Source organism: Eleutherodactylus coqui, chromosome 2 (assembly GCF_035609145.1).
Source record: "Eleutherodactylus coqui strain aEleCoq1 chromosome 2, aEleCoq1.hap1, whole genome shotgun sequence".
NCBI lineage: Eukaryota > Metazoa > Chordata > Amphibia > Anura > Eleutherodactylidae > Eleutherodactylus > Eleutherodactylus coqui.
Window position 1 is genome coordinate 194,616,762 of NC_089838.1, and position 25,489 is coordinate 194,642,250.

A 25,489-nucleotide genomic window follows, 5' to 3' on the forward strand; every position below is an offset into this window, starting at 1 on the left:
TACCAGTTGAGAGGTGTGTCTGCACAATGACACTGTCCAATCAGAGCTGACAGCGCCAGCCTCTGTTGAGACATGCTAATTTTTTTCAAGGGGAATGGTAACGCCCAAATGTGAAGTTATTCATACATTTCTGATGGGAATAACAAAGAAAAGCACAATGCATTTTGAGAAAAGATGCTGCAAAATTGTTACATTTATGGAATGCACATATAAAAACAGGCATATCTGGACAGTAGAAGGATACTCTTTAATATTGAGTTTGGCCCCATTTGTGGCTTTAACAGCCTCTTTTCTTCTGGTATGGCTTTACAGTAGCTTGTGGAGTTTAGCTGTTGGGAATTTGGACATATTCATCCAAAAGAGCAATTATTAGTTCAGGCACTGTTGTTGGAAGAGAAGGTCTGACTTACAATCAATGTTCCAATTCATCAAGTTTCTCCACACCAAACTTTTCAGCCCATGTTTTTACAGATTTCACTTTGCTCTGTATCAATAACTTGTGGTTTTCAAGATCGCTACTAGCCCTAATTAAGTAGGAATCTTTGTTTACTTTCCGTAGATACAGATTTGTTCTAGTTAATTGATAGAAACATGCATGGCTTGGTATAGGTGCTATACACTGAACGGACACTTTTTTTTAGAGACACCTGCCCTTGGACAGTTGAAGCTTCCTTGTATGGAAATTAGACTTATGGCCCCGGAGTGCAGCCTAAAATCAAGTGACCATGTTATCTGTGGATCAGTTTTGATATGAATCTATATTAGAATGGAACAATTTAAGTGTTCTGAGTGACTTTGAATGAGGCATGATCATTGGTGACTAGATTTCCCGAGACAACATTTCTAAAGATGCCAGCCTTGTTGGGTTTTCTCGTGCAACGGTGTCCAGAGTATATCAACAATGGTGGGATTGAGGAATACTATCCAGATAAAGGCGATCCTGTGGACTTCTACAGCTCATCAAAGAAAGGAGTCCAAGCAGGATGTCAAGAAGCTTTCTGATGAAGAAGCAGTGCACAGGCATGCAAATTACAGCTGAATGTAATGCTGGGGCTCCAACTAATGTGTCTAGACAACTTGTTGTTCCTTGGCACCGATAGGTTATGACAGAGGATGACCTGTTGGGCTGTTCATGTGCCATTTCAAAGAGAAAGGCGAGACTTGAATCATCTTGCAGTGGAAAAACTTGATGAAGATTAATTCAGATTTATGTTGCACCATGCTAATGGGAGGGAATGAATAAATCCTTCCTGTCAGCTGTTTAGAGCTTGTTGGTACTTCCATCTAATTTGTGGCAACTGTAAGAACTTGTCTTGTCCACATGTGCCATTCTGCTTGAATAATAATTTCAACTCTTAATGGAATCAATGACACGATGAATGTCTGCAGTTTTGAATGCCAAAGGAGGGCCAACACACTATTAACCCTTTCCAATCCACTGTTTTACTTCTAAAGACATTCTGATTGAAGGCTGTACAGCTCTGACATCGGTGGACATCTGGCAGGGTATTCTTACTGTATATTACTGGACAATCTGTCGTCGGGGGCCTCTCTGGCATGTCACATACTGCGGTATTGGCTCTAGCCAGCAGATGGCGCCATTGTATAATGGCAGAAAGAAAAAGCCCCCTAGGAAACTCTGAATCCCAAATTTACAGTGATAAATCTGCCCCATTTTACAGCATGGAAGAAGACCTCATTTTTGACTCTTGTGGTCAAAAAGAAAGGTGTGCATGAAATGCCTCGGATACAATACCAATAAATGGTACATGTAAAAGACTAGCCCATTAGATTAGGGCTACATGGCACCACATGTTCATAGCAGCAAGTTTCAGACAAGTCATTTGCGTTGCCTGTTGTCACATAACTATTTTATATTTACAATGTTTTTGGTGGTTAAAGGAAAAACCCCAAAATAGGCAAATCGAAAACCGATTGTAAGCCAAGCAAGTCACATTTGCACGGAACTTGCATTCCAGTCTATGATGACAAAGCCACTTGTGACTGCAGATCGAACCATATTGGATTTTTTTTGAGACCACCATGTTAGTCACAGGTAGTAGTGAAACCCCCATTGCAATCATTATACTGTGTGCAGTGTCATGCAACCCAGATCACCATGTTTAGCCTTTTATAGTCCATAGAACAATCTGATGTCTTCCAGGTGAAGCTTTGTTCAGGTGATGTCATACCGCAGATGATTATTATAAAAACAAGTTTTTCTCTCCTATCACCTGAGCTTTGCTTCATTTATTTTGGAACCATAGCATGTGAACAAATAGATTCAATTAAATATGCTAAGATTTTATAAGAAAACTGGGTCTTACTGTTTTTTCTTAATTAACCTAATCATTCAAAAATTGAAGGGAAAAGAAGGTGACCTTTTTGCCATATTTCTAGAAGCATGAAGAAAATTTAGCAGTCTGGCAAATAAGTGTTTTCTTTCAACTATTTTCAGGATGCATTTATAGGTTTCCTTTTCTATAAGTGGTAAATTAGATTTTTATCTGATGGCTGTAAGAATGTGTTGTGACTTTACATGGAACACCCGTCTACCAATTGCGTTTCCTTCTTTATCAATGAGGCACGAGGCTGACCTTGCTGTGCTTGCAACCTTACAGTTTGCAGGTTATGTTGATCTCAGCATAGGGTAATTTCTCTCTCAATTTCCATATACACTAACAAGACCTCCAGTATTCAGCTGATGCCAGCGTTTTCAGACTCTGGATAGCAATGAAATAGATTTCAAGTGATTAGCCGGTATAATGGGAAATCCCTGATCAAATGAAAGCATAAAACACCTGTTTACTGTAGAGAATTTCCCAGTGTTATTCTGTTATTGTCCATAGATGCAAAGTATTCTTTCCTTTTTTTGTGTATTTTTTTTCCTCTCCCCACAGAGGTATTTTTTTAATCAGGTTCAGCATGATTTTGACATAGTGACTTTTGTGAAATTGGTTTTTATTAAAGCCTGCAGGATGCTCTCTCGCTGGCAACGACTTTGATTAAGCACTGTATTAGGGTCATCTCCTGGAATAACAGCAATTCCAAATCCCTAGCTGTGTTTGAAAAGAAATGTGATTAAAGTCTTGGCTGTTTTCCTGAAACTACTAATGTCTGTCGAGGGTTGACTTACCATTCCAGATGCTGGCACTTGTGTATCTATCCTTCTCTTCTCCTCCATGCTGTCTTCTTGGTAATATGATCAACTTCTTTTTTTTTCCATTTCTGAGTAATTGTGTCTCAATTATGTAAACTACAGTAAATTAGAGCGTTAGCTCTTGTGGAACTATGGAGGTACCTTATTTTCCATTTCTATGATATTAGGTGCGTTTCTCAACTGTTAGCTATAATGTTCAAGCCACTAAAATGACAAGTTTAAAATAAAATGTTTAGTTTTATGGCCTAATGGGGGTTCTGTATGGCGGTCTAAGTAAAGAGTGCACCAAGTTTATTAAGAGGATGCATGTCTGACCAGTCTCATCCACTAGGGTGAAATCTATAGCCGCTACGGCTATAGCACCAACTTATTCCGCAGCACTTTCGGGTAATTTATTTATTACTGCACAGCAAGGATGGAAGGCTGAGTCAACCTTTAATCATGCGGGGATTAAACCTGCAACCTTCAGGTTGTGAGTGAGTGCTTAGCACTGCATACTGCTGCCTTAACACTCTGTGCCACACGAGAGTTGATTTCAGCTGTCATTTACGTCAGTTTTTGGTGCACCACCATAGTTCTCGTTAGTTTTCCCCCACCCATCTAAGTGTTCTACAAAGTTCCATCTCTGTATCTCATTTTGTTCAAAAGATATTCTGGGTGGCCCTGATATTGAATCACCCTGTAGATAAGGGGGCTATTCCTGTGATGAAATTATACTGGTAGATTGTTACCCATCTTTGCATGTCAATCTGCCACTTTCCTGGTCCCCCTTCCCCAAACTCCCCTATGTTAGAACCAGAAGTTGCATCTAAATTCTGGTCTGTTCACCTTTCCGCATTCTCCTCACCAAAGGACTATTTGAAACAACGTCATAGACCGATACTGTGTTTGCCTGAAAATAAGACCTTGTAATATTAGTTTTTGGCCCAAAAGAGGCACTAGGTCTTATTTTGAGGGGATATCTTATTATACTTACCTGTCCGCCCACTGGTCTCTGGAGCATCGGCACGCTTGCCTGCAGTCCTCGACCGCCGAGAGAAGATCGCTTCCTGGTTCCGGGATTCATAAATCTCGCATCCAGGACGCGATGCCTCTGATTGGTTCTCGAGCGCTGCCAGCAAATCAGTGCAGTGCTCCATAAAACAATGCGATGGATGTGATTGGTTCATCAAGCGCCGAATTGATTGTCTGAGCAGCTCTCTATGAACCACTCAACAGCCATGGGGTTTTTTAATTGGCTGAGCAGCATTCATCTCGCCAAAGTATCTGCATTTCCGGCGGACGCTTCTCACTCCACAGCAGACCTCCATCACCACCAAAGATGCAGAAACGAATGCCACCTCCACAACGCAACTGCTATGATTGGCTTTTTGTGCGCTGCTCAGCCAAACAATGCAGTGCATGAAGAACCAATCAAAGCCATCCCCAAAAAGTCATGGTAGGGCTTATTTTCGGGGAAACACAGTATTTTTTGTTTTTTTTCTTTACAATTTTTATTTTAATACTTGTTTTGTGTGTATTTCTTTGCTCCTTACTCTTTTGTAATAATCTCCTTTTTGTATATATTTTTTTTTACTTAAGCACTAGTAACCCTTTTTAGAATAAAGCATTAAACTTAATTCAGTCGTCCTTGAATGCTTTAAGCAATCCATAACCCCGAAGTGTGTTAATTGTGTGCCGGCTGGTGGAAACTGAGGAGACTGACCTAGCTGTCAGAAACGGTCAGTAGTGGCAACAAAATGTGTTCGGACATGGTGCGATTTGGACTCCATTTTGCTGGATCCGAGGAGCTGGAAATAAGTCGATCCTGCGGTCTACTTATGGGTGTCATACGTACAAGTTGGTAACTGTTGACTCGTAAACCAAGTTACTGTGACAATGATGCCTTTTAAAGGCGTACTGTATTTTGTCCTGAACCGCTTAACACCTCTCCACTGGATGGTGATAAATGTTATATTGCTGGAGGTAAGACTGCTGGGACCCCCACTGAGTGCTTGAATGCTCATTGTTTCTTTTAGTACCATATATGTTAGGGTGCATGCAGATGGGCAGAAATTCAGCGGCGCAATTTCCCGCAAAATTTCCGCCCATGCACATTGCCATAGGATTGCATGCATGCACGCAATCCTATGCAGTCAGCCACGATTTGACCGCGTGAAAACTTGGGCGGTAAACAAATCGCGGCATGTCCGATTTCTGTGAGAGCCTCACAGAGGCCCACACAGAAACGTCACCACTGACGCATCGGCTCTGCTCCGCGCATGTGCGGTTGTGCGCCAGCCGCACATCGCAGAGCAGAAACTGGAGGTTGGGAGGAGGTGAGCCGCAGGTCACTGCGAGGGCACGGGTCGCATCCCGCTGCCAGAATTCTCGCAGCAGGATCCGACCCGGTGGTCTGCATTCACCCTTAATTTGAGCCCCAGCATGCATTCCGATTTGCTGCTGCGGGGTGGTTGGGGCAACTGGGGACCGTCGTTCGTAGGGATTCGCAGGACATCTATTTGTCCAAATAGATGAACTAATTTAACATTTATACCCTAATAATCATATTTTCAGGATCTCTGATTTTACAAATTGTTGCATTAAGTGATCACTGCAATGTTAACCCTTAAGCACCATTTTTTAATCAGCATATTAAGAAAATCGAGGTATTTTCCTAATGATAGCTCATCAGAATCTTGCCCAGCTCCGCAGAGCTCTTCTTTGGCCTACTTAAGCAAAGTTTCTCAATGCTTGTATACGAAGTATCCCTTGATCTACCCTAAAGCTCTGATCATGCACAGTGCTGTACCTTTTAGAATTAAAGCGTAAGAACAGCAGTACTACTCCCTAGAGACACAATGTGTCGGACTGGGAAGGTAAATAATACTAGATATACTGTTTTTCTTGTGTGGATAAGCTGAAGCATTTCTGCTGCTATTCTTTTAAGTTTATCACAGTTTTTTTCTATTTCTGCCATCAGTTTAAAAGAGTGGGAAAGCAGAATAACAAATATATCACAAATGTGTCTGAAAAATGGTGTAACGTGTTAATTTGTTACATACCAGTAAATCGGATTCCGCAAAATCACGCATGCTTGTATTATCGGAAAGCACAAGAAGACAAGTCATGTTCAGGAAAGCTTCTACACGCCGCCTGCATTATTGTGCAGATAAATGTGTCTTAGATGACTAGGGGACGGCGATATTTATCTCCTAAATCAGTAATGTTTTCCGGATGAAGGACTGATCTACCCTTTACCTACTGCGGAATATTAAGCAGTAAGATGGTGCTGTGACAAAACTTTGTTTGGAGACAGTTGGTTGTTAAATGTCAGTACGAGGTAAAATAAGGTTAGCCTGTTCTGTTCTGTCCAGTCTCTTAGTTTTGATCTTTTGCTCCTGTCTGAGCGAACGCAGACTACTTTTTAAGTTGGAGAGCACACCGTTGTTCTCAGAAGCGATGTGCAGACACTCTAAAGAGCACCGCGCTTCAATTCTCTGATCCTGAATTGTAATCAAAGCAGTAGCCATTATAAGCTGTAGATTGCTTTGAGATGAAGATTGTCTTCATGGAGGGTCATAGTACCAACCATGGTTGCATGTTCGGAGACCGCTTCAAAGTAAAGCGTCTTTGATGCTCCCGTGATAGCTTGTTGAGCTTGTACAAGTTTATCAGAGTTGTGTTTCATACAGAGAGCGCTTTTAATGAGGACATTTGTGTATGCCTTTGTAATTTCCCCTTGATGTCTCCAGTAGTGCCAGGTTTTTTGGCAGACCTCATAATTACCTGTAAGGTGTATGTATGTGTATATAGAGAGGGCAGTAGAAGCCTATATCTGCTTAGTCATACCTGTAAATCATGCCGCAGTGTCATTTGTTCATCATTGAATGAATCACTATTCATGACTGCCTCCTTTTAAGATAGTGGAATTATTCATTCACGCAGCTTTGGTCATGGTAATGTGAGATCATTTTATTCGCAGAGCTTTCATCTAAACTACATGGCATTCAATCTTTTTTATAAAGGCTTGATTTTTTTTTTTTTTTTATAATATGCACATAATTTCTGTTCTGTACATTTCATGAGGGAAACGAAGAAATCATCTGGCTTTGAAAAAGAGACTACAGGTTATTCCAAAAGTAAGGAAACGCCCATATAAAAGGAAAACTGGCATATGGTGATCCAAGCTGGGCAGGCAGGGGGAAACGCGTTAGTCTATGTCACCAATATGCTGGTGATTTTGATTACCATCATCTTAGATTTAGCTTAAAGTTTTCGACAGGAAAGTTGTGTGTCACAGAAAACGGTAGACCCCATATTGGACCACTGCATCTCGACAACTGTAAATATATTTTTTTTTTTCTTCTCACCATATGCTCTAAACACTGGCACACCACTAGGGGTTTCGGGAGTTGCAATTGCGACGTGGCCCCTTAGCTACAAAGGCCGCGGGGTCCCCGCCATATACTGTTTCACAGTTTTGGTTGGAGCTCAGGGAGAGGAGAGACTAACTGGGACAGCCAGTTCAACGCTGCAAATCCTGTGCGTGTAACACGCTGTCACCACATGCTTGTGTGAAGCAGCCCTTAGAGTATAATAACATAGAATAGAATTTTTCCCCAATTTAGTTATTTGTTCCATCATGTTGTTCCATCATTTCCCTGTATATATTTTACAAACCCTATGGCATGATGTATGTGCTTTGACAGCTGAAATGAAGGGGAGTTAGGTAACCTCATCGTAGACTTTTACATCCTCCAGGATTTGATGGAGTGTAGTATTTTTTTTCTAGAAAAGACAAATGAATGGAGAGGAGATGCATGCATAGCCTTATCTGTGTGCCTAGTTCTAATATCTTTTCTTATTTAGAACCCTCGGTCCCCGTTATTGGGAGTGGGCACAGCACCATGTAATATCCAATCGTCCATCTGGGAGAGAAGCGAAACCTTTACCACCGCCCCCATGTAACATTAAAGGCATCCATTGTAGTATTATCCTCCACCTGCATTTTCTCCATATGCATGATAATGAGAGCCTCGGTCCACATCAACCGCGATTGCGGAGTATCAGCCCTCCAAAGTCCAGATATAATTGAATGCATGGTCAAAATAAATTTATCGGAACAAGCCTTTTTTGGCTTTTGAAATTGAGCCTAGATGCGTGGATAATAAAGCCATCTCAGGGAGGATAAGAATAGTGGCCCTGCTGATGTGATTTCCTGCCAAAGAGGTGAAATAAAGGAGCACGACCACTGACTATGGAGGGTTGTATCGGGAGCTGTTTGAGAAGAGATTTCTGCCAAGCCTCAGCGCGGAAAGACTGTTCCAGTATCCACCTGAGCTAGCAGTGATGAACCATCCACCATAGATCGTAGATGTAGGTTGCCTACCACCGGGGTCAAAGGGCCTGGGGCTGAGATCAGACATGAGTGGAAAGCAGTAGTTTAGAATAAAGAGCAAGAATAAATCCTATGAATCAGGTGATTAACATAATGGAGTCAAAATCTCACCCCTCAAACGAGGGATAAAAAGAGAAAGCAGGTGATCCAAGGATTGCTCCTAATTCACACTATGCAGAAAACGCAGCAGAATTGCATCCATGAGGTTGCTAGTATATAATCCAGCAGATGGTTCCCATCTTCACAGGATATAGATCTTCAACCGGCATGGAATAGTAAATGAAATGATTATACACAGTGCAGTATATTCCAAAGTTGCTTTCAAATGAATTCATTACTCATACAAACATGTGAATTAAAAGGCACTTAGAAAAACAGGCTTCATTCCACAGTTACCACCGATGGCTTTCTCATGTAGCTCCTAAGGCCAATTTTTGCAATTTTTTTGCCTCCAGAAACCCCCAATAAACCCTGTCAAATGTTTTTTTGGCATCAACAGATAGAGGGCAAAGGGGGTCACAGAAAGAGATGATTCAAATTTTGTTTCAGATTTGGCCATGGTGGAGTTTCCCCCTCCACGTGTGACAGCACCTGTAAAGCTCTCCAACTTTTTTCCCATATGTTTGGCCACTTTGCAATTGTAAATTATTTGTTAATTAATCATTTACACATAATATACATATAATATTTACCTGCCATGTGTTATTTGTGTAATCTAACTGGTTTGGAGTTTTTAAAATAGAATTTCTGCTTGTAACTTATTAAAGTGTTCAATATACCTTAATATGCAGAATTATCCCTTTTCCTGACGTTGGAAGAAATGTACATATAGCGTGCTCAGAAGTTGAGTTGACTTTATACACAGGTGCTGGTTGTGTTATACAACTAACCTCATACTGCAGCAGCCGTTCAATCCACGTAGGGTTCCCATTCATATTAGACTTAAGGCCCTTTTAGACACAACAATTTTCGCTCAAAGCAGTCTTTTGAGCAATAATCGTTGTGTCTAACTGCACTAACATCGTGCAGTTTTCATTAAGCCGTCGCTGATTGTAGTTATCAGGAATGCACAGCAGGATACAGCTGATATTATTGCTCCCCGATGACAGGCTGTCCAGCTCTGTTCTTCATACTCCACTCGGAGCGCTCGACTATATGGCAGCCGGGCGCTGAGAGCTGTGAACGGCTGGATGCAGAAGACAAGCGGGGACACACTGCTGCTCCGCTGGCAGCACAAGGTGATCGCTGAATGTTGGAGCAATCATCTTGCGCTGTTAAAGAACACAACAGTTAACGCTCGAAAATCGCTCAAAAAATCTAATTGTTGTGTCTAAACAAGCCTTTAAGGAGCCTGAACCCAACTCTGGATGACTGTCTAATGGTATGCTGAATGTGGGGGTCAGCTCAACTTTCCCATAACAGAAGAGACCTGGGGAAAGGAAGATCGAGGACATTGAATTTTAACACCTGATACTACTGTTTCCTGGGAGTTAAGTAGTTAACATTGTATTCTGCTGACACCCGTGACAAGAACAATGCAGCTGTGCACACATGGTGGGTTCTGCAAACAGCTCATGGAGGCCCTTTTACATGCACATGAATATGATAAAGGTTTAATAGCATTCAGTGACCATTAATACTTTATGCAAAAAGATTGTTAAAACTTTAAATCTTTCAATTCTTTGAAAGATTGTCTTTGCATGTAAATGGGCCTTTAGACATAGGATGGATGGATGCCCCTCTGTCACCCCACAGCTATTTGTATTTTGATGGAAAAATAAAGTTATAGCTTTTGTAAGGCAAGAAGGAAAAAAAGATGAAAACAAAAAATGGGTGTGACTGGAAGAGGTTATAAAAGGAAATAAGAATAAGGGCTCCTTCCCACGGATGGATTTCCGCCGCGTAATTCGCGGTGAAAATCCGCTGCGTTGCCCGCAGCTATTAGGTTCTATGGAACGTAATAGCACAATGCTCAGGGTGCGGAGTTCCACCACCGAATTCCGCACCGTGAAATCACCTGACCTCACCCGCGGCATGCTCTATTTGCCGCGGGTGTACGCGCGGACGGCTTCCATTGCAGTCAATGGAAGCCGTCCGTTACGCTATCTTCCGCTGTAGCACAGCGGAAGATAGCGTGAAACCGCTTCCCCGCCTGCCACCGCGTCATATGACACGGCCAGCCGCGTCATGTGACGCGGTGGGCGTGTCATGTGACGCTGCGGCACGTCACGCCGAAGCGTCATGCAGGATCGAGAACGCCGGATCCGCAGGTAAGTTTGGGGGTCTCTGGGGGGCGCCGTGACGGGCTCCGTCGTGGAATTCCGTGGCGGAGCCTGTCACGGTTGTGTGCAGCCGGCCTAAGGCTTTAAATATTTAAGGCCGGAGAAGGGTCTTTTCTACATTGTAATTGAAGAAATCATAGTTTTGGTTATTTCTTTTATTATTATTAGAATTATTCAAAAGCCTGCTCTGTAATCAATAGATGAGAAATTCTTACTATAATAGGGATTTAGAATGAAAATTTAGAATATTGTATTTGAATACGATGCAATAAAAATATGTTCTTGCTTTAAATGTGCACTTTATCTTTTTTTAAGAACACAACACTTCAAATATGTGTGTTTCCAAAATATTAATTTTCCTTGATGCAGGGAAAAAAAAATTGAAAATTGCCTTCACCTTGGGAGTAAAGTACTGATTTTGTTTGAGCATTTCACTCCTCATTTACATTTAAATTATCCAGTTGGAATGTGCGCAAAGTTTGAAGATGCCTAATAACTATATGAGCCTCAGCAGCTATAATTGCTTAAGGGCAATGGATTCCAGCCGACAAGCAGTCAATATACTAATATTTGGGCTGGATTCATTTTTAGCTGTCTGTTGTAGGCAATCAATTCTGTAAATTGTGTCTCATAAGTTATCTCTTTTCACTTCACTTGGGATTAGATTAAGTATGTCCCTAGCAGTCTTGATTTTATGGAGTATTGGGGCTCACTTACACGGGCGTATGTGGCCTGTGTATTTTTCATTCACCCAAAATACGCAGTATGCATCAAATAGGCATCTAACTTGCGTATTTGCTGCATACAGTGGGTATAAAAAGTCTACACACCCCTCTTAAAATGCCATGTTTTTGTCACGTGTAAAAATTGACAGATGAATCATTTCAGATTTGTTTCCACCTTACAATGTGACCCGTTATCTCTACAATTCCATTGAAAATGCAGCAAATCATTTTGGGGTGGGAAAATAAAAATCGAAAATAATATGGTTACACAAGTCAGAACATATTTGGGGATGTGGCTCAGAATTAGCCAATCACATGTAAACTCCTGATAAATAGTAGTCAGTACACAGTTGCCATTATTTACAGGGATTCTGATTTACCCTATATAAAGTTCAGCTCTTCTAGGAGCATTTTCCTGACATTTTCGTAGTTGCATTTTTCAACAAAAGTCATGGTCTATGAAGCGCTAACAACACATCAGCGGGATCTGATTGTTGAAAGGTAGTCAGGAGACGGGTCCAAAAAATTTCCAAGCCGTTACGTACATACACCAAGGGACACAGTGAAGACTGTCCTCAGGAAGTGGATTCAATTTCACACAACAGTGGGCTGTTTTTCTGCTGCTAGAACTGGGGTTTTAGTCAAGGTGGAGGGAGTTTGGCACAAAACCTTTTAAGCCTCTGCTAAAAGAGCTGAAGATGAAGAATTTCACCTATTTAGCATGATGTCGACCTAAACCATACCTTCAAATCAAGAAAAGAATAGCTTCGCAAGTGGATGATCAAAGTATTGGAATCGCCCAGCCAGAGCCCAGACCTGAATCCTATTGAAAATCTTTTGGTTGACCTGAAGAGGGCGCTACACACGAGATCCCCTTGCAATCTAACAGATTCCTTTGCTAGAAAGAGTGGCCAAAGATTACCAAGTCAAGGTGTGCCATGCTGATAGACACCTACCCAGAAAGCCTGAATGCTGTCATAAAGACAAAGGATACATCAACGAAGTATTAGTTATAGGGTGTGCATAATTATTTAACCACATTATTTTATTTAAAAGTTTCCTCTCTAAAAGATTTATTTGCTTTCAATGTAATTTACAGATAACGGGTCACATTGAAGGTGGAAATAAATCTAAATGATCTTTGTAGGATTTTCTAACCTAGCAAAAACAAGTCATTTTAACAGGGGTGCGTAGATTTATTATATCCACTGTATGTTAAATCCGCATAGCCTACATTTGTGCGTATTATACGCCAAGATAGGGCATACTGCTTTTATTTCATGCATGTAATAAAAATGATGTGTGAATGGCCCAATTTAAGTATTACGCTCATAATATGCGGACCACATACGCCTGTGTGAGTGAGCTCTTAGGCTAGGTTCACAGAGGGCGGATTTGCCACGGAAATTCCACCTGGATTTTCGCCGCGGCGAATCCGCCTGTGGCCGCTAATCCTGTGGTTAGCCAGCCATGTGGACGAGATTTCTCAGAATCAATCGGTCGCAGCAAAGCCGGCGTTGCGACACGGATTCGCTGGCCGTAGCATGTCCATTCTTTTTTTTACTGTTGCCTCTGCACTCTCCTCAATAGTAGCGCCGGCTGCAAGGGTAAAGTGTGCGGCCAAGCCGCTACAAAACCCTCTACTTCAGGGGTCCCCAACCACCGGGCCGCGGACCGGGGCCGGGCCGTTGGGTGTTTAGCGCCGGTCCGCGGCACCGCCGGGAACTTTTGCTCTAAACACAAGGCCCGCGGGCCGAGTCAGGCCCGCTGCCTTGTGCTATGTGGCCCGCGGCGTGCCGACGCCGCTGACCACTGAAGCGATTACCAACGGGGGCGCCGCAGCTCCCCGCTGGTAATCGCGCTGATCCTGGCGCACACACTGACGTCTGTGCAGCCAGGATTCTCTTCCCCGAGTCCCCTGCTCATTAGTTCCGCAGGAGAGGACTCGAGGAGGAAGCGTTCCGGGCTGACGTCAGGGCAAGCAGACAGAGCGACAGCAGGGAGGAGGTAAGTATATGGGTTGGGGGGGCTGCCTATTACTGGGGGGGCTACTTATTACAGGGTAAGGGGCTGCCTATTACTGGGGGGGGGGGGGGGGGCTAGTTACTACTGGGTGGGGACTGGTTACTACTGGGGCCTGCCTATTACAGGGGAAGGGGCTGCCTATTACTAGGGGGAGGGGCTGCCTATTACTAGGGGGAGGGGCTGCCTATTACTGGGGGGGAGGGGCTGCCTATTACTGGGGGGGGGGGCTGCCTATTACGGGGGGGGCTGCCTATTACGGGGGGGGGGCTGCCTATTACGGGGGGGGGGCTGCCTATTACGGGGGGGGGGCTGCCTATTACTGGGGGGGGGGCTGCCTATTACTGGGGGGGGGGGCTGCCTATTACTGGGGGGGGGGCTGCCTATTACTGGGGGGGCTGGTTATTATTACAGGGGAAGGGGCTGCCTATTACGGGGGGGCTGCTGCCTATTACGGGGGGGCTGCTGCCTATTACGGGGGGGCTGCTGCCTATTACGGGGGGGCTGCTGCCTATTACGGGGGGGGCTGCCTATTACTGGTGGGGGGGGGGCTGCCTATTACTGGTGGGGGGGGGTGCTTATTACTGGTGGGAGGGGGGGGGCTGCTTATTACTGGTGGGAGGGGGGGGCTGCCTATTACTGGTGGGAGGGGGGGGCTGCCTATTACTGGTGGGGGGGGGGGCTGCCTATTACTGGTGGGGGGGGGGGCTGCCTATTACTGGTGGGGGGGGGGCTGCCTATTACTGGTGGGGGGGGGGGGCTGCCTATTACTGGTGGGGGGGGGGGGGCTGCCTATTACTGGTGGGGGGGGGCTGCCTATTACACCTATTACTGGGGGAAGGGGCTGGTTATTACTGGGGGGGATAGATTATATACTGCCCTATGTGTGTACTGCCAGAACATTCTAAATGTCATAATTAAATAATAATGCACTAAACTCCAACTCCCTTCATAACCCCGCCCCATATAACCAAAGCCCCGCTCATGTCCCGCCCCACCCTGCCGGGCCTTGTAAAATAGGTCTTGCTTGAAGCCGGTCCCTGGTGCCAAAAAGGTTGGGGACCACTGCTCTACTTCATACGGTATATACTGGAAACCTAAGGGTAGGTTTGCTCAGTGTTTTTGTTTCCCCTGTGGCTCTCCGACCTGCGCGTCTGTCTGAATTGCCAAAAATGGGGAGCATACTGAATAGCATTATCAACTACTCTATTCTGTCCTGTAAAAATGAAGGAAAGGAGCAGATCCCACATCAAACACAGATCACAGTGGTTTCTGTTTGACTCGTACAATAAAACCCTATAGTTTTGTCTGAATGTTGTTTTCAACCATTTTGATGGAACTCCAGAACAGAAAGCTATAGTGGAAGCAAAAGCGCTATGTGATTTTACCTTTATGGAGCTTGGCTATCACTATAGACAGTGAGAGCTGTTAATCCATAATTGCTGCTCCATTGACTAGAGGTCAGGCTCCCAGCAATCGTATGTTTTTTTACTTCTCCTATGTATAGGTGATCAATGTTTTTGGTCTGAAAACTCCTAAGTTTTTCTCCGAAGACGTACAGATTGTTCACTAGACTTGTGAATTGTGTGTATGTTGTGCATTTGAGAATGGAATATTTAGGTTTGAGACAAGTTCTCATGAGTGGTTACAGTCAAGTTACAATATTGAGGACTAGGTTTGTGATTGGTTAATATTGGATATGCATTTTATATCGCACAAGTGAAGCTCGTTTACTGAATTAAAAAAACCCATTGGTGTCTCGCATAGTGAAGAAGGAAGTCGCCTACTGTAACTTCTGACGTGACTTACTGGATCTTTTCTGTCATTATTTCCTTCTACCGAAGCATAATTTTGTGTTCAGAACCTGACACCTTTTTGTAGTCGCTGACTATCCAACACTCATTTTTAAGTCACTTAACATCCACCTATGCGCAGTTGATTTACCATGTACAGAATGTCTACTATGATGAGATGTGTCTACTATATCTGTCTGTAGGGATTTCTTTGTGTTTTCTACTGGCAGATTATAACCCAGATTAAACATTTACTCGCTAATTAAACTAGATGGAAGAACTCTATTTCCCTAGCAGCTGTCATGCAGATCTTTCAAGGTGGGAGTGTGATGATTTTCTTTATACGTTTCTTGACAAGTATGTTTTGCTGACCAAACGATAAATTGGTTTTTGAAGTGCAGCCAATTATTTAAAATAAAGGTCTACTGTAGAATTCTTGGAGTGTCCCAGAGGTTTTACACATATGATGTAATATAATGAAACTGAAGGGCACATTTTTGTGGCATAGTCACAAAGGTATTATATCTGTGTATTCATACTGTATGGGGTGGGGGGGTGGGGACAATGTTTTTAATTGACCTGAAACCGAGTATAGTAAACTATTGTCAGTCTATTTTTCCTAACTTTCTTGGTATGAAAATTACTATTTAGTACAATAACAGATCACAAGTGACACTGTTGTCCGATTTGTACTACGGTACCTTATGTGCTAAATGTATTCAATACTAAAACTACAATATAGGCCGCCTGCAGACGAGCGGGTCGGATCCGGCAGCGAGAATTCTCACCGCGCGATCCGACCCGAGCGCCTGCAGGGACGAGCGCGTACTCACCCGCGCCTGGCGGCCCCGGCTCTTTCATGTGCCGGCTGCCGCGCAGCCGGCGCATGCGCAGACCGGAGCCGGCGGCCGGGTGAGTGCGTGCCCCGCAGAAAATTAGGACATGCCGCGGTTTGTTTGCCACGCGAAATTTCGCGCGGCCAAACCGCGGCCGTCTGCATAGGCGTGCGTATTTTAATGCACTCCTATGCAAACTTTCAGCGGCGGAAATCCCGCGGCGGGATTTCCGCTCGTGTGCAGGCGGCCATACTCTTTAGGCTAAATGTTAATATTTCTGTATGAATATATCCAATGCCAGTAATGTCATATAGTTTGGGCAGTATGGTCTTCTGTCATCTTCCACGGCATGGAAAGGATCAGTTGCATCTTTACTGTCTGAGCTGATGTTTTCTGAACACGTCTGCACACTATGCATGCTCTGTGGAGGCATCTGAATGGGGAGATCAGAGCAACGTGATACGGGGCCATAGACAAGGGAATGTTTGGATACGTCACAGCAACTGCATTTTTCCCACTTTGATGTTTGGAGGGTCTAGCATGCAGAAATAGCATTTGGTGGATTGATCAGTTGTCTACCGCCAAATTCTTGGTATCGCAAACTTCATGGCTCTATTTTCACCTCTGAACCAACTTTCAAGAGTTTTCTTGGAATTATCGCAGCTGACGTGAGGTGCCCATGACTTATCCTGATGACCCACAGCCATCCCAAAATATGCTTTGTAGGCTGCATTGATATTTACCGTTGTTGCCAAAGAGCGCTTTTTTTGCTGGTGTTTTGATGAACTCTCCGCATACATAACAGAAAGCACCTGCAGGATATTTACAACCTCTTGATGCCCTACTTGATTCAAATAATGACCAATTTATATACAGATGTAAAAAAATAACAGCATAGTATTAGCATACAAAATAATTACTGTACATTTATAATCATAAACCTGCACTGTACAAAAAATCTTAGTCAGCAATGTGATAGTCAAAGTTTTGGCTCAATAATTGTTAAAAACCATTTGTTTGTTATTAGAGATGAGCGAACGTGCTCGTCTGAGCTTGATACTCGTTCGAGTATTAGCGTGTTCGAGATGCTCGTTACTCGTAACGAGTACCACTCGATGTTTGAGTTACTTTCACTTTCATCTCTGAGACGTTAGCGCGCTTTTCTGGCCAATAGAAAGACAGGGAAGGCATTACAACTTCCCCCTGCGACGTTCAAGCCCTATACCACCCCCCTGCAGTGAGTGGCTGGCGAGATCAGGTGTCACCTGAGTATAAAAATCGGCCCCTCCCGCGGCTCGCCACAGATGCATTCTGACATAGCTCAGGGAAAGTGCTGCTGATGCTGGAGCTGCTATAGGGAGAGTGTTAGGAGTAATTTTAGGCTTCAAGAACCCCAACGGTCCTTCTTAGGGCCACATCTGACCGTGTGCAGTACTGTTAAGGCTGCTTTTTGCAGTGTTGCACATTTTTTTTTTTTGTATATCGGCCGTGCAGAGCATTGCGTCCTCAGTCTGCAGTAATTTTACATAGTATAGGGCCAGTAGTGCTGAGGCAGGGACAGTGAAAAAGGTGAAAGACATATACTGTCTATATACTGTCTATATAGGCAGTGGGCTTTTCCCAAAAAATTTGGGACAAAAAAATCTATTTGGGCTGCCTGTGACCGTCCTGAGTGTACTGCGTCTCTGCTCGGGGTAGTAGTCCTAATTAATACGCAGCCAGCTATGTGTTACAGCAGGCTTGCGCAAAATTCTTTCCTGGCTCTGCATTGCCCGTTACATCACCGCTGTCATCCTGTCCAGAGGGAAACCGTTTGCAGTAATTTTACATAGTATAGGGCCAGTAGTGCTGAGGCAGGGACAGTGAAAAAGGTGAAAGACATATACTGTCTATATACTGTCTATATAGGCAGTGGGCTTTTCCCAAAAAATTTGGGACAAAAAAATCTATTTGGGCTGCCTGTGACAGTCCTGAGTGTACTGCGTCTCTGCTGGGGGTAGTAGTCCTAATTAATACGCAGCCAGCTAAGTGTTACAGCAGGCTTGCGCAAAATTCTTTCCTGGCTCTGCGTTGCCCGTTACATCACCGCTGTCATCCTGTCCAGAGGGAAACAGTTTGCAGTAATTTTACATAGTATAGGGCCAGTAGTGCTGAGGCAGGGACAGTGAAAAAGGTAAAAGACATATACTGTCTATATAGGCAGTGGGCTTTTCCAAAAAAATTTGGGACAAAAAAATCTATTTGGGCTGCCTGTGACCGCCCTGAGTGTACTGCGTCTCTGCTGGGGGTAATAGTCCTAATTCATACGCAGCCAGCTAAGTGTTACAGCAGGCTTGCGCAAAATTCTTTCCTGGTTCTGCTGTGCGTTCCGTAAGCATAGTCAGCCTCCAACCACAGGCCAATAAGCGGCACATTTAATTACAGCGTTCTATTTCTGCGCTACTGGTAATACACCATGCTGAGGGGTAGGGGTAGGCCTAGAGGACGTGGATGCAGGCGAGGACGTGGAGGCCCAAGTCAGGGTGTGGGCACAGGCCGAGCTCCTGATCCAGGGGTATCGCAGCCGACTGCTGCGGGATTAGGAGAGAGGCACGTTTCTGGCGTCCCAAGATTAATCTCACAATTAATGGGTCCAGGCGGTAGACCTTTATTAGAAAATGAGCAGTGTGAGCAGGTCCTGTCGTGGATGGCAGAAAGTGCATCCAGCAATCTATCGACCACCCAGAGTTCTGCGCCGTCCACTGCTGCAACTCTGAATCCTCTGGCTGCTGCTCCTCCTTCCTCCCAGCCTCCTCACTCCATTACAATGACACATTCTGAGGAGCAGGCAGACTCCCAGGAACTGTTCCCGGGCCCCTGCCCAGAATGGGCAGCAATGGTTCCTCTCCCACTGGAGGATTTTGTCGTGACCGATGCCCAACCTTTAGAAAGTTCCCGGGGTCCGGGGGATGAGGCTGGGGACTTCCGGCAACTGTCTCAAGAGCTTTCAGTGGGTGAGGAGGACGATGACGATATGAGACAGTTGTATATCACTCAGGTAGTAGTAATTGGAGTAAGTCCGAGGGAGGAGCGCACAGAGGATTCGGAGGAAGAGCAGCAGGACGATGAGGTGACTGACCCCACCTGGTTTGCTAAGCCTACTGAGGACAGGTCTTCAGAGGGGGAGGCAAGTGCAGCAGCAGGGCAGGTTGGAAGAGCCAGTGCGGTGGCCAGGGGTAGAGGCAGGGCCAGACTGAATAATCCACCAACTGTTTCCCAAAGCACCCCCTCACGCCATGCCACCCTGCAGAGGCCGAGGTGCTCAAAGGTCTGGCAGTTTTTCACTGAGAGTGCAGACGACCGACGAACAGTGGTGTGCAACCTTTGTCGCGCCAAGATCAGCCGGGGAGCCACCACCACCAGCCTCACCACCACCAGCATGCGCAGACATATGATGGCCAAGCACCCCACAAGGTGGGACGAAGGCCGTTCACCGCCTCCGGTTTGCACCACTACCTCTCCCCCTGTGCCCCAACCTGCCACTGAGATCCAACCCCCCTCTCAGGACACTGGCACTACCGTCTCCTGGCCTGCACCCACACCCTCACCTCCGCTGTCCTCGGCCCCATCCACCAATGTCTGTCAGCGCACCGTCCAGCCGTTGCTAGCGCAAGTGTTTGAGCGCAAGCGCAAGTACGCCGCCACGCACGCTCATGCGTTAAACGTGCACATAGCCAAATTGATCAGCCTGGAGCTGCTGCCGTATAGGCTTGTGGAAACGGAGGCTTTCAAAAGCATGATGGCGGCAGCGGCCCCGCGCTACTCGGTTCCCAGTCGCCACTACTTTTACCGATGTGCCGTCCCAGCCCTGCACGACCACGTCTCCCGCAACATTGTACGTGCCCTCACCAACGCGGTTACTGCCAAGGTCCACTTAACAACGGACATGTGGACAAGCGCAGGCGGGCAGGGCCACTATATCTCCCTGACGGCACATTGGGTGAATTTAGTGGATGCTGGGACAGAGTCAGAGCCTGGGACCGCTCACGTCCTACCCACCCCCAGAATTGCGGGTCCCAGCTGGTGGTGGTATCTGTGGCGGTGTATGCTTCCTCCACTAAACCACTTCCCTCCTCCTACGCAACCTCTGTCTCACAATCAAGATGTGTCAGCAGCAGCACGTCGCCAGCAGTCGGTGTCGCGCGGCGTGGCGCAACAGCGGTGGGCAAGCGTCAGCAGGCCGTGCTGAAACTACTCAGCTTAGGAGAGAAGAGGCACACGGCCCACGAACTGCTGCAGGGTCTGACAGAGCAGACCGACCGCTGGCTTGCGCCGCTGAGCCTCCAACCGGGCATGGTCGTGTGTGACAACGGCCGTAACCTGGTGGCGGCACTGCAGCTCGGCAGCCTCACGCACGGGCAATGCCTGGCCCACGTCTTTAATTTGGTGGTTCAGCGCTTTCTGAAAAGCTACCCATGCTTGTCAGACCTGCTCGGAAAGGTGCGCCGGCTCTGCGCACATTTCCGCAAGTCCCACATGGACGCTGCCACCCTGCGGACCCTGCAACATCGGTTTCATCTGCCAGTGCACCGATTGCTGTGCGACGTGCCCACACAGTGGAACTCTACGCTCCACATGTTGGCCAGGCTCTATGAGCAGCGTAGAGCTATTGCGGAATACCAACTCCAACATGGGCGGCGTAGTGAGAGTCAGCCTCCTCAATTATTTACAGAAGAGTGGGCCTGGTTGGCAGACATCTGCCAGGTCCTTGGAAACTTTGAGGAGTCTACCCAGATGGTGAGCGGCGATGCTGCAATCATTAGCATCACCATTCCTCTGCTATGCCTCTTGAGAAGTTCCCTGCAAAGCATAAAGGCAGACGCTTTGCGCTCGGAAACGGAGGCGGAGGAAGACAGTATGTCGCTGGATAGTCAGAGCACCCTCCTGTCTCTATCTCAGCGCGTTGAGGAGGAGGTGGAGGAGCATGAGGAGGAGGGGGAAGAGACAGCTTGGCCCACTGCTGAGGGTACCCATGCTGCTTGCCTGTCATCCTTTCAGCGTGTATGGCCTGAGGAGGAGGAGAATCCTGAAAGTGATCTTCCTAGTGAGGACAGCCATGTGTTGCGTACTGGTACCCTGACACACATGGCTGACTTCATGTTAGGAAGTCTTTCTCGTGACCCTCGCGTTACACGCATTCTGGCCACTACGGATTACTGGGTGTACACACTGCTCGACCCACGGTATAAGGAGAACCTTTCCACTCTCATTCCCGAAGAGGAAAGGGGTTCGAGAATGATGCTATACCACAGGACCCTGGCGGACAAGCTGATGGTAAAATTCCCATCCGACAGCGCTAGTGGCAGAAGGCGCAGTTCCGAGGGCCAGGTAGCAGGGGAGGCGCGGAGATCAGGCAGCATGTACAGCACAGGCAGGGGAACACTCTCTAGAGCCTTTGACAGCTTTATGGCTCCCCAGCAAAACTGTGTCACCGCTCCCCAGTCAAGGCTGAGTCAGCGGGAGCACTGTAAAAGGATGGTGAGGGAGTACGTAGCCGATCGCACGACTGTCCTCCGTGACGCCTCTGCCCCCTACAACTACTGGGTGTCAAAGCTGGACACGTGGCCTGAACTCGCGCTGTATGGCCTGGAGGTGCTTGCTTGTCCTGCGGCTAGCGTCTTGTCAGAGAGGGTGTTTAGTGCGGCTGGGGGAATCATCACGGATAAGCGTACCCGCCTGTCAACCGACAGTGCCGACAGGCTTACACTCATCAAGATGAACAAAGCCTGGATTTCCCCAGACTTTACTTCTCCACCAGCGGACAGCAGTGATACCTAAACAATGCGTAGGCTGCACCCGCGGATGGAAGCATCGTTCTCTATCACCATCAAAAACGGGGACCTTTTAGCTTCATCAATCTGTGGATTATATTCATCCTCCTCCTCCTGCTCCTCCTCCTGAAACCTCACGTAATCACGCTGATCGGGCAATTTTTCTTAGGCCCAAAAGGCTCAGTCATATAATTTTTGTAAACAATTTTTATACGTTTCAATGCTCATTAAAGCGTTGAAACTTGCACCTGAACCAATTTTTATTTTAACTGGGCTGCCTCCAGGCCTAGTTACAAATTAAGCCACATTTAACCAAAGCGGTTAATGGGTTTCACCTGCCCTCTCGGTTGGGCATGGGCAATTTTTCTGAGGTACATTAGTACTGTTGGTACACCAATTTTTTGGGGCCCTTGCCTACAGTGTAATCCAATTAATTTTTTGCCCACCTGCATTAAAGCTGACGTTACATCAGCTGTGCTGGGCACTGCAATGGGATATATTTATGTACCGCCGGTGGGTTCCAGGGAGCCACCCATGCTGTCGGTCCACACGGAGTTGTAACTGCATGTGTCCACTTCTAAAGAACCCCAGTCTGACTGGGGCATGCAGTGTGGGCCGAAGCCCACCTGCATTTAACATGACATTACCTCAGCTGTGATGGGCAATGCAATGGGATATATTTATGTACCGCCGGTGGGTTCCAGGGAGCCACCCATGCTGTCGGTCCACACGGAGTTGTAACTGCATGTGTCCACTTCTAAAGAACCCCAGTCTGACTGGGGCATGCAGTGTGGGCCGAAGCCCACCTGCATTTAACATGACATTACCTCAGCTGTGATGGGCAATGCAATGGGATATATTTATGTACCGCCGGTGGGTTCCAGGGAGCCACCCATGCTGTAGGTCTACAGGGACTTCACAATAGGGAGTTGTACCTGCCTGTGTCTATGAATTAAAAACCCTGGTCAGGTTGGGGCATGCAGTGTGGGCCGAAGCCCACCTGCATTTAATCTGACGTTAGCGATGCTGTCCAGGGCACTGCAATGGGATACATTTATGTACAGCCGTTGGGTTCCAGGGAGCCACCCATGCTGTGGGTGCACACGGAATTCCCATTGTGGAGTTGTACCTGCCTGTGACTATTTATAAAAAAACCGCGATCTGACTGGGGCATGCAGACACCTTGACAGAATAAATAGTGTGTGGCACATAGGTTCCCCATTGCTATGCCCACGTGTGCAGCTCCAGATGGAGGTGGCACAGGATTGGATTTCTCATTGCTTCTGCACAGCATTGTGGGCTATCGCCCCGCCCCTTTTAAAGAGGGTCGCTGCCTAGCCGTGCCAACCCTCTGCAGTGTGTGCCTGCTTTTCCTCCTCATGGCAGATGCACTTATAAATAGACATGAGGGTGGTGTGGCATGAGGGCAGCTGAAGGCTGCGCAGGGACAATTTGGTGTGCGCTGTGGACACTGGGTCGTGCAGGGGGGGGGGGGGGGGTTGGGCAGCATGTAACCCAGGAGAAGTGGCAGCGGAGTGTCATGCAGGCAGTGATTGTGCTTTGTTGGAGGTAGTGTGGTGCTTAGCTAAGGTATGCATTGCTATTGAGGGCTTTTCAGAAGTAAAAATTGTTGGGAGGGGGGGCCCACTCTTGCCGCTATTGTGGCTTAATAGTGGGACCTGGGAACTTGAGATGCAGCCCAACATGTAGCCCCTCGCCTGCCCTATCCGTTTCTGTGTCGTTCCCATCACTTTCTTGAATTGCCCAGATTTTCACAAATGGAAACCTTAGCGAGCATCGGCGATATAGAAAAATGCTCGGGTCGCCCATTGACTTCAATGGGGTTGATTATTCGAAACGAACCCTCGAGCATCGCGAAAATTTCGTCCCGAGTAATGAGCACCCGAGCATTTTGGTGCTCGTTCATCTCTATTTGTTATCCAAATAATGTGAAAATGCCACTGATTTCCCGGACGCAAAAAAAAACACAAATTTTTTTTGTTGCCTGGTGAATTTTTAATAAATTTAAAATAACCCTATAATGCTTTTCTACAGACATTTTGGTAAAGAGGGGTTTTTAGAAAGGAGCATTTGGGAGTTAAATAACAAACTACAAAAGACAGGGACACCATCCAAATATCAGTGAAAAGTGGATGGTACAGAGTTTTCCATGACATACCAGTAAGTTCTATGTTTGCCACAACGCAGCACTGTTTTCTTGTTGTCGACAGTTTATAGGAGAAATTATTTTGTGTTCTTGACTTTTCTAAGTGTGAATCCATTGTTCAACGTGAATTCCAAAAACAGCTGCTTCATCACAAGCTAATTTTACGAGTGGCACAGAAAATTTGCCAAACTTTGTTGCATATGCAAATAGAAAAGCACTTGTTACTCAGGAATCCTAAAACTGTAAACTAGTCACCCAGTGCTGCAATGTGGCAGAAAATAGAACTTACTGGAATATAACAAAAAATGTTTAACATTCTCTTTTTTTGGCGTTGTGCGGGTTGGGTACCTGTCTTTTGTAGTTTGTTTGAATTAAATCCCCAAATATGCTTTTTTTTTTAAACTCTGTATTCAATATTGAACTAGTACAATTCCGACTTATAGCCTCATGATGCACAATGTACATTTGCCATAGGATTCTGCTTTTCTTAAAAAAATAATTGTTAAAAATTTTTTTTTTATGTTCCATAGGTGGCCATGATAATTTAATTGGCGGAGGATCAAGATTTGTCTGCAAACCAGGAGCCAGGAACATTACCATCATTTTCCACCCTTTGCTCAAGTAAGATTTAGCTGAAATTAATTATTATATTGTAATTTTTTTATTTCTCAGAAAAGGGATATGTGTATATTACATGTTACAAGTCAGAGGACATCCATTTACATGTCCATGATACCATGCAAATGAAAAAATTATCAGTTTTATGTGTAATGGATTATCATTGTGTCCTTTTTGTCTTTTGGTTACTTATCCTAATGACACCTGGAGATTGTTCTTATGTTTGGTTTCTTGATGTTTTAGTCGGTTGATTATTTGCATCAATGATCACATATCAATATAGATTTGGGGCTTGTGCACGCATCCATTTTTAGGGACTATGTCACATGCCCAATCTTACAAGAAGAAAGTTTCTGCTAGAATTAATGAAAACGAATTGCAGCAAGCATGTGGTTGTCAGACTGAATACGTAAACGGCCGCCACACTGCTTTAAACAACTTAACGGGGTTGACTTGTCGTAACAAAATGATATACGCTTAATGCATAGGATTTTTTTAACTAGATGGTACAAGATTTAATTGATTCTGTATGCTGAGAAATGTAAAAAATAATTACCAACAACAACTCTATGAAGAATAAGCTTTCCATTCCTGCTGGCCTTCAGGGAAATGTGTGTTTCATTAGTATTAAAAAACCAGCTTATATATAAAAACTTCGTCTTTAGCTGTGGCTTGCAGCTGCCATGTTGGTGACAC

General features: G+C 45.5%; 1 protein-coding gene across 1 annotated transcript in view; it reads left to right on the forward strand.

The window, feature by feature from the left end:
• EXOC4 (exocyst complex component 4) overlaps window positions 1–25,489 on the forward strand; it is a 395,535-nt gene that overhangs the window by 110,769 nt on the left and 259,277 nt on the right. The window contains exon 10 of the mRNA XM_066592136.1: window positions 24,706–24,796. Coding sequence (XP_066448233.1) covers window positions 24,706–24,796 — 91 coding nt within the window. The remainder of the gene's footprint in view (window positions 1–24,705; window positions 24,797–25,489) is intronic.